Source organism: Eschrichtius robustus, chromosome 2, assembly GCF_028021215.1.
Source record: "Eschrichtius robustus isolate mEscRob2 chromosome 2, mEscRob2.pri, whole genome shotgun sequence".
Taxonomy (NCBI): domain Eukaryota; kingdom Metazoa; phylum Chordata; class Mammalia; order Artiodactyla; family Eschrichtiidae; genus Eschrichtius; species Eschrichtius robustus.
In genome coordinates, this window is record NC_090825.1 from 154,105,194 (window position 1) to 154,119,109 (window position 13,916).

A 13,916-nucleotide genomic window follows, 5' to 3' on the forward strand; every position below is an offset into this window, starting at 1 on the left:
GTGGATTAACTCGATCCTTAACAAGACTTGCTTTTACACTCTGTTGGCTCTAGTCTAGGTAGCCTTCCCTCTAGGGCTAGACTGTCTCTACTCCTAAGACGTGACCTTTCTGGTGTCTCTGCTGAGTGCCTCTGATGTTCTCTCCACTCTGGCTCTTTGGAGCTTGAATTCTTCCCAGCCCCATGTGAGTTCAGGTAGTTGCTCAACTCATAGCTCTCTGGTAGTTGTTCTTTGACACTGTGGAGTCTTTCCCTGTACATGCAGGCTTAGTATTTGGTCAAAGACTCCAGGGGACCCCTGTCAGATCAGACACTGCTGCTTTTCTGGCTAGCTTCTTCCTCTGTGTCATTCTGCTCTGCACATTTCTCCTGTCTTTGGGACTCTTACCCACTGATCTGTCTTCTGAGCTCTGCGGGACTGCTGTTTTCTGTTTGGTCTTCTCTCCCTGCATCACATATTGGATAGCAAGTCCGGACCATAACCTTGTTAGTTTCTCTTCTCTCAAGGATCATACTCCTGTGCTGCTTGTTTTCCAGCATCTGAAAACAGTTGCTTTATGCATTTTTGTCTAATTTTAACATAGTTTATGACAGGAGGGCTAGTCTTTTATCTGTTATGATCAGATTGTGTGGACCTTGTAGAGGGTGAGAAGTAAATAGGAAACTCGTTGAAGGATTGAAAACAGACTATTGCCGTGATTTGTTGATGCTTTATCTAGAGTACACCATTGCTTTCTTTAAAATGGACAGAGGAAATGAAAGGAAACTTAACTCGAGGCTGTTGTAGTAATCTAGGCTTAAACTAGGCTGGAAATGGAGTGAAATGATAAATTCAAGAAATCTTTTGAAGCTGGAACAATTAGGACCTGCTCTAGAAGGTGGTAGGAAGTGAAGATGTGGGAGGAATGAAAGGAGACACTGTGCTGTTTGGCTTGAACCACCGGGAGGGTAATGCCATTTAAGGAGATGGGCAAGACTCATCAGTCTTCAGAGGAGGGGCTAGGTTAAAGAGGAGAAAATGACGAGTTTTGTTTTGGATGAAATAAGTTTGAGTGACCTAGTAAGCATCTATATACATGTCAAATGGGCAGAGCAGAGGGCAGGGCTAGAATTTCACCAGCACTGTTCAGATGGAAAATATCCATCTGTATTCTCTGCCATCACTAGGGGCTGTACCAGGGTACTCTGGAAGTACTGGCTGACTCAGAGACATTCCCAGAATCTGACAAGAAAATAGCCTGAGGAGGTCTGGTAACTTCAGGGTGATCCTTGAAGACCCTAACTGTGATATTCTGCCATCTCCTTCCTTCCTTTCTGATCCTGAACGCACTGACATTTGGATTGAAAAAAATAGCTATGTTTTTCTGCCATTTGCTACCTGTAGACTGTTTAGGAAACTTGTTCAGCAGTCTTACCTTCTTTTTTTTTCTGATTGTAGCCCCTCTGGAGAGAGATTTCCATCGCAGGTAGCCCGGTGGTTGTTGCTCTGGGGGAGGATGCTATCTATGCAAAGGAGGTTGTCAACACAAATGCTTTCAGTTGTTTTGTGCAGTGCGGACTGTGGCTACTTTGATTCCTCCTTTTTCTTTTTTTTTAAATAAATTTATTTCTTTTTGGCTGTGTTGGGTCTTCGTTGCAGTGCGCGGGCTTCTCATCGCGGTGGCCTTTCTTGTTGCGGAGCACGGGCTCTAGGCGCGCGGGCCTCAGTAGTTGTGGCTCATGGGCTCTAGAGCGCAGGCTCACTAGTTGTGGCACACGGGCTTAGTTGCTGTGCGGCACGTGGGATCTTCCCGGACCAGGGCTCGAACCCGTGTCCCCTGCATCGGCAGGCGGATTCCTAACCACCGCGCCACCAGGGAAGTCCTGATTTCTCCTTTTAAAAAGGGACTATTTCTAATCCCCTTTTTGGATTGTTTGGAGTTCTGATAATATGTCTTGGAGTCCTGTGGAAGAGTGACACACAACCTGGGGATGTGCCGGAGCTTCACCTCTTGTGGTGGCTGGGGTCTGTGTGACTTACCGTGTATAACCAGGTGTGCAGAGACGGGGACCCGCCTGTACCCCTTAGCCTGAATGCAGTCTGTGTGCTCCCTGGTCCACAGGGAAAGGTCAGGAAGACAGAAAGTGGATCAGAGTGTCTTACAAGGCCGGGGTAGTCATCTTTGCATGTAACTACTACTCCCTTGCCTCTCCACTCCCCTGTTGAAAAAATGAGAGTGAAAAGGAGGACACGTACTCTCTTTTTTGCTTCTCTTGTATAGGAGATGCATCGGAGATTTGAGAATGCCCCCGATTCTGCCAAAACTAAAGCTCTGCAAACTGTTATCGAAATGAAGGTGAGAGCTTCCTAAGGAATCTTATGTGTCATTTCACACTTTAATGTGTGAGTTTAAGAAAGTGGTATGTAATAATAGTTCACTCATTTTGTAGACTGAGAAGAAATAGTAAGACTTAATGAAAATGACACATTAAAAGAACTTCAGTTTCGTTTCCTCTTGTCCAGCATTTCTTGGAGTCAGCTGTTCTCAAACCTTTTGGTATCAGGGCCCCTTATTCTCTTAAAATGACTCATTTCATTTGTTTTTAAGAAAATGTCCGCCAAATACCAAGTTTGTGTGTCAGTTCTTCTCTCGAGTTAAGAATAGGGTTCCGTGAAAAAAGTACCTGATTGGGCTTGCGGCTCACAGAGCACCCAGTGCTGTCCTGGGAGCAGCGTCACACCCAGGTGCAGCAGCCGGGCCTGGCCCCTTCCTGTGTCGTCACACAGCATGGTACAGAGATACACACTCAAGGGCTGAGCATATGAAAAGTCACCAGGGACATTCCTAAGTGAGCCAGTGTTTTAAAAATGTTCTTTCTTATTTTTCTTTTTTGTCTGCGAGTGCTGACACTGAAGAATACACTGACGGCTAGCACGGGTTGGCGCTGTTGTCCAGAGGCACGAGCGCTTTTGCCTGTCCTTTATACCTTTAGTGCACGTGTTAACACAGTGGAAAAGGCACATAAAGTCATAGTATTATTATGAAAATAGTTTTGACTTCTCAAAAGGGCTAGGAGGCACCCCCAGGCTTTCACGGACTATACTTTGAAAACTTCTGCTTTAAGTTACTGAGTAGTTAGAGATCTTTAGGCTGAACGTTACGGTGATTGGTGACTAAGCGCTTGCCTTCTGTGTTAAATTCCCTGGATTCAAAACCTGGCTTTATTTAACCAGTTGTATGACATAGAACAAGTAACCTAACCTCTCCATACCTTAATTTCTTTATTGATAAATGGTGATAACAATAGTACCTATCCCATGGGTTCTTTTGTGGTTTAAATTAGTTAAAACAAGTAAAACACTTTCAACAGGACCTGGCACATAGTAAACATTCAGTCAGTGTTAGCTGCTATGCTATTATTATTTTTATTAACAACATATTCCTTCTTGCAAGAGCTAGAAGACTCTTACAGATAGGGACCCCTCCCTCTCCCCCTCCTTCCCTCTCTGTCTCTTTTTTTAACTTCTTTGTATCCCCTAAAAAATTTGACACGGTGTTTTGCATCATGTGCCTTCATTTAATATTTGTTGATGTGGCAAGAGTCTTCAGTTTTTGGTATATAAATAGTTTTATGTAAATAGATGCTTCTCAAGTACAGTTATCAGAATGGTTCTCTTAATTTAGAAGATTTCCTCTTAAAACTTTGTTTTTATTGTTGTATACATCTTTGTTCTCACTGGGGAAAGGGTTTACCAAACAAATACCAAATTAGTGGATTCTGGGTTCTTTATAGTTAGACAATTCATAGTCTTGAACATAATCTCGTAAACAGCCTCTAGAAAGGTGTAATTACATATTCACATTTCCCACAAGTTTATTGGTACGTGTTATTTCCTGATCCCTGTTGGAACCTAAAAACACACGAGTGTACCTGTGTTCACAGAATTATTTTGCTTGCCTTTTGATGGCACAGGGAAGTGTACTGGTTTTAACTGGCAATAGATCTATTTTAAGTCGTGTTAACCTCCAGCCATTCTGCTAAGAAGCAAGAGACTGAGATTCTGGTGGCCCAGTGGGGTCAGGTGGATGTTATGTTGAAATTGAAGATGCAATAGCTGAGATGCTGAGAGTGTGGCATGAGCTTGAGAGGATCATGAAGACCTAGACTGGTCTTTGGGGGAAATGGGAAAGGAGGTGATGGTGGACAATAAAAGAGCCCAGCTGTCTTCAAGGTGACGTAATATTCTTTTCTCTCTCCTCCTCCTCTCCCTCCTCCTTTCTCCCACTTTCTTCCCTCTGCTTCCTTCTCCCTTCTCTAACTTCTTCTTTTCCCTTTAGCAGTGGAGGAGCAGGGAGGAATTACTGGACTGCTGTAGGGTTAGAGTTTTGCTGGGTAGATATGGCAGAATTACTGGGATGCAAGTGAATTGAGGGTGGAGGTGAAGGAGTAGTTGGGATGATGAGTCCAGGAATGTAGCCTGGATAGGAAGGAAGAGAATTCAGAATGGATGGACAGGTTGGGAGAAAATGTAGAAGTTAGGGGGGTGGAGGACTCTGTGAGATACAAGAGCAGCAGTTAATGTGAGTGATGGTGTGTCAGGCCTGGGAGGAGAGGCCTGGGTGATGTGGTCTTGTAAACTGGGTAGCTAAAATGGACCGGAGGATTGAGGGCGTTGGCATTACGGATGTCAAGGAATTCGGACATTGAAATCCTAGGATTATGGCAAGAGTGGCATTTGAAGGAGAGATCTATTGTCAGCCGGGTGCTGAAGACTTCTTCAGCGGGCGGGAGTGACCGGGAAGCCCCTAGATGGCAGCGGTGCGGAGGGAGAGTGAAGAGGAGTGTGAGCTTTAAATGGGAGCAGCATGGAGGAACCTGGAGGATGCCCACACTTCTCCCTGCCACTCTGTGATGCTGGTGGATTAGTGAACTTCAATGGAGAGCGTTCGGGGAAATTATATCCTTGGGGAAAGCCTGGGTTTACTTAGAGCAGGGAGACAACTTTTGAAAAAAAGTTGAGCATTTGGGAAATTTAACAAGGAAAAGAGGATTTCAGTGGACTCAGTGGGGTTGGTTGATTAATGATGGGAGACCCAGGGCTGGGGAAGTATAGAGTAGTAAGATGATAAAGAATTTATTTATTTAGTTATTATACATTCTAGGAGTAAGAAACCTCCTTGGAAAGGGCTGTCCTCAAATAAACCCAGCCTGAGTACTGGTCGGTGCTACAACTAGTCCAACATATCAGGCGTTAATTTTCTGGCCTCATCCCAGAAAGTAGCCTGGCAGGTTCTTTTTCTGCCTCATGGCTTTCAGAGCTGCAGTTACGGTCCCTTTTTAGGTGCAGATTTTATGGTGCATGATTTGATGGTGAGTGTCTGATTTGGTCAAGAGCTGCCTCTCTGTCTGTGTTGGGATTTTCAGATAGTGCATTTGAAGCCGTTTATTTGTTTATTCTTCATGGGCCGGGATAGCTTTAAACGAGTAAATCAAAATCCTGGTTTAGGTTTAGAGTGTCTCTGATTGTGTTAATTTAATATGTTTAATTTTGAACCAAATGTAAGTTTCATTTGAATAGATTTGTAAAAGAAAATTTTCGTTGTGTTATTTTTAAAGGTAATGCAATGCAAGTCAGAGGAGTACAGCCCTCGCCTCTCCCCCGAACCTAAAAATAGCTAGCTGTAAGTGTCTCATGATAAATCCTTTAACTCTTATCGGCATACTCTCAGATAACAAGGAAAGTCAGTCAAGACAGGCTTGAGGTAAAGTGAAAAGAGGAAGTCAGTCTCAAAATTTCTTCCTAAAGGAATGGTTTCTCTAAAATTCCAAATAAAATAAAGCTATACTGAATTTATGCTCTTTAAGGTCTTTGCTTCTTAGGTGAATAAGCATATGCAACTATAGATGTAAAAGTATCTATTCTTTGTAGGAGTTTTTCTGTAATTGATGACATCTAAAGTAATCTGGGGATAAACTGGATACTGTGACAGACAAAACCAAGAAAATGAGTATAGACGGATGTTGTACTAGGAGGTGATATTCGTGGTGATGCTGATTTACAAGGACAGTGACGTTTCTTTTTAGAAATCATTATGAGATATTTGAAATGCATGGTGAAGTATAGCGAATAAGTAAGATTACTAATGCAGTAAGTAGCCTCCTCTTATCTGCAGGGGATAGGTTCCATGACCCTCAGTGGATGCCTGAAACCACAGATGGTACCAAAGCCTATATATACTATGTTTTTTCCTATACATACCTATGATTAATTTTATAAATTAGGCACAATGTGTAAGGGATTAACAACAGTAATTAATAGTAAAATAGAACAGTTATAACAGTATGCTGTAATGGAAGTTATGTGAATAGGTCTCATTCTCTCTCTCTCTCTCTCTCTCTCTCAGTATCTTACTGCACAAATCTAATGCCGTCTTCATCTAAACTAAGCACTTGTCATGCACTGTAGCCGTAACTTTTGCAGTTTGAGGTGCAACAGCAAAACTGGCACGAATTTCTTTTTCCTTCATCCCAATTTCACTGCTGGAAGATTCGTTCTGACTGTAGATCTTAGCAACCTCAGCATATGATTTTTTCTCTTAGTGAGAACTTCCACCTCTTCACTTAAAAGAAACACCTTACGGTGTTTCAAAGAGAAGTCTTTGTCAAATCTGAATTGCCAGCATACTACTCTTGTGCTTTGGGGACGGTATTAAATAAAATACTGTCACGTAAAAATGGTCACTTGAACACAAGCACTGTGATGCCAGGACTGTCCATCTGATAACCGAGATGGCTGCTGTGAGTGCCTAACGGGCGCGGGTACACTGGACAAAGGGATGATTCACGTTCCGGTGGGACAGAATGGGATGGTGTGAGAGTTCATCATGTTGATTGGAACAGCGGTGCACGGTTTAAAACTTCTGAATTGTTTTTTTCTGGACTTTTCCATTTGATATTTTCTGACCGCAGTTGACCTCAGGTAACTGAAACCACAGAAAGCAGAACCACGGAAAGTAAAACTGTGGAAAAGGCGGGACCACTGTGTGATAAAGTGTAACTGTTAACGTAATTATTCATCCCTTTGTTTTTCTGCAGTGGGACGTTATCAGATCTTTATTATTGTAGATAACGGTTATACGCATTATTGTGTAAATCTTTGAAACCTTCTTACTCTTTTCCCCACTCCTTTGGGGGCAGAAATAAGCCTTTTAAGGGGGGTCAAGTAAAACGATAAAATATAGCTAGAAAAGGTTTTACTGTTAATATTACAGATGTTTTCACTAGAAGTTTGTTGACCATAAAGTACTTAGAAACTTTAACTAGTTTTCCATTGCTTCTACTTCTTTAGTTAATACTCTCAATTTTAATCAAAAGGGTGCAGAGGAAAGGATAGAGGAAAAATCATACTATAGATCTCAGTCCTCCTCCTCTCCACCATATGGCCATGAAGGATATATTTTAGAAGCAAGGCACCAGTTGCAATATTTCTACATATTTGTTTATCTTTATTAAATTTCACATCTGTAAAGACAGACTTGTGCAACCTCTCTTGACTTTTTGCGAATACTTTAATGTCTAAATCTTCCTTTGTCCTCAGGATTCAAAAATTTCCTCTATGGAGCGTGGGCTCCGAGACTTGGAAGAGGAGATTCAGATGCTGAAATCGAACGGGGCTTTGAGTACTGAAGAACGAGAGGAAGAAATGAGGCAAATGGAGGTCTATCGGAGCCATTCTAAATTTATGAAAAACAAGGTCATGGTGTGTGATACCGTAATTTTTAAATGGGGTTTGAAAAATTGATGCATGTTCCTACTTCTTTAGTGATGATGGACCTCACGCTGTTTTATCAGGCTTCAGGGAAGAATACTTGTACCGTAATTCTTTCAGATAGAACTTTCCCAGAATTAAAGTCAGAATTACTGACGTTGTATAGTTATTTCAAATTTCACTTCAAAGAAAATTACTTGTATGAGGCTAAGTGTGTATTATCACAGTTTAACATTTCATGTCTACCAGTACTTCTTGAGGCGATTAGTAGGATTACATCCAGATGAGTTTTTCTCACTATATGAAACATCGCGTTCTCTATGTCTTGTGAACAAATTTAGAAGTCAAATTCAGCCTAAGAGACTGAATCCACCTCCCCTTTTTTTTCCTGAAATGGCTTAAATAAAATCGTGTTTTCCCTTCAAACACAGTTCCCTAAAGGAAAGCCCTTTGCGCTCTCCCTTGGAGAAGACCCATGTGTATCAGGTTTATTGTTTCCCACGTGCACTTGGGGTATATGTACAGTAGGATAGGCATCGCTGAGACATATCAGTCTGTATTATAACCTCAGTCACAGTATTCCTTCTTTAGAGCCAAAGGCATTTATTTTGATCCTATAAACTATTTTAGGCAAATTGGAGGACTTAGTTTATTACAGTTACCAGTTTATCAGGTCTGTGGTGTTTTAAAGATCATGATTTCAATTATAAAATATTAGCTAGAAAATAAGTGTTCCTCCCCCTCCCCCTGCCCCCCATATCCCAATTGTGTTAGTTCCCTAATTTCTCAGAAGTGAAAACTGTTCCTTTAATGATACAGTTTCTGGCTTCTTTCTGTGATACCCATACCTGCATATAAGTCAGTAGAATATTCCTCTGTTATTTTAAGAATCTGTTATCAATGACTACGGCCAATTTCATGTAACTTTTAGAACTTAAAAATTCACATATCCAACTTTCTGTTAGTTTTGATTTATCATTCTAACTTGAGAACAAAATAAAATATCATCTCTGCTTCCCATTTGCTGATTAGCACATTTCAGTCCATTACCCTGTGAAAATAGTGAGCCCATCTAGGGTCCTTTGACGAGGAAATTAGGGGAACAGATTTGATTGTGTTATATGAGTTATTGTTATTTCCAGTTACTGCTCTGGCTCAAAAGCAGATAATAAGAAGACCTAAGTTGACACATGAGTGAAAAAGAATAACAATGTCGTGACAGGTAGAGCAACTGAAGGAGGAGCTAAATTCGAAAGAGGCTCAAGGGGAGGAGCTGAAAAAGAGAGCGGCTGGTCTTCAGGCAGAGGTCTTTGCCGAAAGATTTACCCTTTGCGTGCAGTGATCCCACAGTGGGACCCTGCTGCTCTGGCTCTGGGTGCTCACACTTTCACTCTGTGGTCGGCAGCTTTGCCCGGGACTAGCACTGACCAGCCTGCTGTGCTCTTTAACTGACTCCTGTTCACCGGTTTGACCCACGTGCCACCCTGTGTGCAGCGAGCCCTCATGTGCTCTGGAAGCCCTGTCCCTGGTTTTTTATTGTTGCTTTGTCACTGTGTGGATGGTGCTTCAAAGCTGTTTTTTCTCGACTCCTTTCCTGTTAACCAGAAACTTGTTGATTTATGTGAATGGTCTCTTTCTCTTCTTAGGTACAAAGAATGTGCAGATGTTCTAGGTCCATCACCCAGGGTTTATTTGAATCTGATTTCTTGAGTGAAGTGCTTTACCTTCATATGTAGACATCATCTTTAAGTCCCCGATAGGTGATTTTGCAACAAATTTTACTTTCTTTGGAACAGATGTATAGAAGTGATTAGCTTATTTAGTTATCTGGTCAGTTAGAAGTAGCATGAAACTTAAAGTCTCTAAATCTATTCAGTAGCTCAATCATCTGTCTAGAGAACTTGAAATTCCATTTCAAACTGTGATAAAATGATGATAATAAAATAGCTGACACTTGAGTACTTATTATAAGCATTTTATAACCTACTAAGGTAGGTATATTCTCAACCCAATTTATGGATAAGGAAGCTGAGGTAACACAGTGGTGCTCAGGAAGCACAGTTAGTAAGAGGCAGAGTTTGATTTTTACACAAGCCATTTGGTTCCAGAACCTGTGCTGGTAAGCTCTGCACTCCACTGCCCTATACTAGGCTGTGCATGCATTTGTCTCACAAGTGTCAGGGAAAAAACTGCCTCTGAAAATTACGGTAGGATAAGACTGGAATGCAGCATTAAAAGAAAAAAAAAAAAACCACTTGTGCTAATTTAGTGTGTTTGCTATTTATGGACCACTTTATAGTATAGATAGAAAAGTGAGATATTTTGTCTAAAAGGGTCCAATTTGGTTTGTTGTAACCATGTATTGTCTAGAGGAGAAGTTGATCTATAACTTTTTTTTCCTCAGCTAGTATTATTAATTTCTTTTTGTGTCGAACAACAGGCTAAACATTCTATACATTTTTTTGGTTTAATCTGTACGCAGTACAGTGGCACTGGTTTGCTTTCTCCATCTTACTGATTAGGAAACCAAGGCTTAGAGAGGTAGTTACCCAAGAAGACACACTCGTTCGTTCTCACATGGGATTGACTGCAAAAGCCTTATTTATGCTCCTAACTTTTAAGGAAAATTTGTGCTTCTAAACTCTTCTATTTAGGATATTTTCTTCTTTTTCTCAGTCTTTATGGTCAGTATAGCATTATTTGAGGATTATTTAGTAAGGCAGATGATGAGGAAACTGAGATTTTATATTTATTTTTGATCACATGGTCTAGAGGTAGCTGGAAATTTGAGTAATCTTTAAGCCATAGTTCTTTAGCTGATGAGGTGAGAACATTTTGAACGTTTCTCCTGACTATTCATTCATACCACAAGTGCGTTTTTAGTGCATTCTGTTTGTTAGGGGTGGGATGTTGGTAAAGGGAAGTCATGAAAGATGCTACACCATTACAGTATGTGGCAGCTCCTGGGTACGTATCTGTGTTACAGGATGGAAGTAGCTGCTGTTTACAGCTATCTTCCAGTGATGTCCTTAGCAGCTGCGAGTATTTTGCATACAGTGAGCACACAGAAATGTTTGTTGAATGAATGAATATTCTATTTGTGAGTAGAGCTTTCATGCCTATGAGAAAAATGCTTGTCTTCCTGATGAAACAGAACAGTAAATTATAAGTTTATTTTTAGTCCTCCTTAAAAGTAACTTTAATTACAGTAAAATTTATTTCATACTTTCTCATGGGAAATTGTTCTCAAAAACTTTGTCCCTTATGCCTAAGATTATTTCAGTCAAAATACTTTAGATACATTCAACTTTTTAAAAAGTATTTTTTGTTTCATCAGTGGTACTGAGATTACTGACTTCTTGTGAAATTTATACTTCCAAGAGTCTATATTTTAGTGCATAGCTGCCTTGCTTAGGCAGTAGATACAATGTAAAAACAGATATGATTTCTGTTAATTTGGCTTACATTTAGAATAAAAGAGTAAAAATTCTTAGAAACACGGTAGAAATGTAAAGGAGATGTTTGATGTTAAATGTTTTCTAAGTTAAGATGAGAAAAATTTATGGGGGAGTGAGTGGCACCTGTTGATTTATGGATTACTCTGTCAGAGTAATTCAAATTTGATGACACATGTAGATTCTTAGAGAATGAGATTTTATGCGTTCTTTATTTAGGTTATATACTTTTATCCATTTAGTTGATATGACATGTTGTAGGTAATATAACTTTGTAGGTGGAATCTTTCTTTTAGGTCAGTACCCCTAACTCCTCAAAATTATATAATTTTTAGAAAGCACATGTTTATAATGCCTTATAACACTAAAGTGGCTTTTTAAGAAGGACTTTATGTACACTTTCATTTGAGAATGAAAAAAAAACAATGAAAAAATAAATGTGCAGCTTTTGAGTTTAAATAGCAATAGTAGGAAGTTTCTTTTTTCTTTCTGTATTCCATCTACACTAATCCTGCTGTATGATTTGAAGTTTCTTATGACTTAATAAGATGAATACTGCTTTAGTCGTGTTCAGATGCTTACTGCTGTCTCATAGTCATCTAAGTGAATTGGGATTTTTCTTCTTCCATTCCTTTTCTAATGGATTTCAAAAGTTTAGGGGAGACAATAAATGAAAACTGGAAATTTTGCTATTAGTTGAATAAGCTTTGTTTTTTTGTGGGGGGGGGGGTGGTCAGCTAAGATTAGATGGTGCAAAAAGATGAATTGTGTCCTGTCATAAAGTTAATGCTGTATATCTTGACGTGGATCTGTCAAAGATCCAGATCAGAGGTGGTGGTTTTATTTCTTTTTTCCTTACACTGCTTTTTCTTCTTCTCTAGATTGGTCAGGTGAAGCAGGAGCTGTCCAGAAAGGACACAGAACTACTAGCCCTACAGACAAAGCTAGAAACACTCACCAACCCGTTCTCAGACAGCAAGCAGCACATTGAAGTGCTGAAGGAGTCCTTGACTGCTAAGGAGCCTCGAGGGCTGCCATCCTGCAGAACGAGGTAAAAGGAGTTGTGGGATTTGCACGGAGCCCATTCCTTGGCACCTTTTCTTGTGTGTTACCTGTGCACTTCTTGTTGTGTTGAGATACGGGAGCTATGAATAATGTTATGATGGATTCTTTAGCGATGTGGTCAGTTATAGTACTAAACTATAACCATCTTGTTTCTATTGTTCTTGTATCTAACAAATTAAACCGGTGCAGTTAATATATGTTTTTGATACTTCAGACTTTGAATAAGTCTGTGCTTCTAAGTAGACTTCAAACTAATGTTATGAAATGAAACGATAGTTGTAAAAGCATTTGTTTTCACCCGTGGTAAATCTTTCAGTCATGAATGGGAGTGAGCTTGGTCAGCCTGTGTTGGGTTATTAAGTGTCCTTAATTTTTGGTATTATGAATAGCTTTAAGTAGGCAAACTGTGGAATCCAGAAATGTTTGAGATAAATCTTGTTTTGAACTGCAGATTATTAGACATGTGCCTTCATGTCCTGTTTGAAAATAAAGTTAGCATTTTTAGAAATATTAGAAGATTATCTAGTCTGCCAGCCTTGATTAGAGGTAGGAACACACTAAATAATTCCAGGCAGATGAGAATCTATCATATTTGCAATGAGAAGGAATTGATGATGCTATTTGGATTTACTGTCTTAAGGAAAATATTTTCTAAAGATCTCAATGAAATAGAGAATTAAGGTAGGAATAGGTAAGCAGTTCTGCTGTATAGAAGAAAAATAAAGCGTATAGTATGGATTAATTTTTTCTTTTCTTTTAAAGAACAAGATAATAGATAAATAAAGGCATAGTGTAATGAAGAAAGGAATGGGTAGTAAAAAGAAGGCATAAAAACATCTCAGACCCAGAAGTTCAGAATCTTCACGCGAGGAGGAATGGGAAAATGACCAAAATGTTTCGTGTAGTATTTTATTTTTTTACAGTTTGGGATTTTGTTGAAAATTAAGAGATTTGGATGATGTATTTATAATTTTCCTTACAACTTATACTTTTTCTATTTTGATCACGTTTCATTTTATCATGATACCTCAGAGGGATATTTTGGGGTAGATAAGGCTCTGGCCCTGGAGTCACAGTTACTGAGTGTGAACTTCAGTTTTACCACTTGCTACCAGGTGCAGGGTCCTGGGCACATTACTTAAGTTCATTGTGCCTCGTTTTACACCTGTAAGATGAAGAGGAGTTCCTGCCTCATTAGGTTGTTAGCATTAAACTAATTTATTCACTCCTGGTGCCTGGCACATAGTAAGGTCTTTGTCAGTTATTGGCATCATTCTAATTCTTGTAATACTATCAGCTAATATATGTAAACTGTTAAAATGGTAAGAGAACATTGTTGCTTTTCTTTTCATTGGCATAAATTTTATGTAGAAGGTCTGCTATTTAACATTTTTATCAAGCTAAATTAAGGTTTATTCAGGGAATTGCAAATACAGAATTATCTGAAAAATGTTACCTGCAAATTTATTAATTTGTGGCTTTATTAGAGATTTTCACATCAGTGCCTGGTATGAATGCAGTACTACAAAAGGGTCAGAAGAGGGCGCCAGTGTTTTGGAGCTGAGCCTGTTGCCAAGTGCTGCTGTGATAGTTTTGGATGGAGGTGGCAGGTGTGGGAACCAGGGAACCAGGCAGTTGGTTAATGAT

The 13,916-nt window shown here is 39.8% G+C and overlaps 2 protein-coding genes across 9 annotated transcripts in view; one reads left to right on the top strand and one right to left on the bottom strand.

Annotated features, from left to right (window-relative positions):
• Positions 1–13,916, top strand: part of LOC137759783 (ELKS/Rab6-interacting/CAST family member 1-like) — a 901,087-nt gene that overhangs the window by 86,549 nt on the left and 800,622 nt on the right. The window contains 4 exon segments of the mRNA XM_068536391.1: positions 2,261–2,335; positions 7,579–7,734; positions 12,086–12,226; positions 12,229–12,255. Of these exon segments, the coding sequence (XP_068392492.1) occupies positions 2,261–2,335; positions 7,579–7,734; positions 12,086–12,226; positions 12,229–12,255 (399 nt within the window).
• Positions 1–13,916, bottom strand: part of LOC137759781 (ELKS/Rab6-interacting/CAST family member 1-like) — a 167,669-nt gene that overhangs the window by 5,887 nt on the left and 147,866 nt on the right. The window lies entirely within an intron of this gene.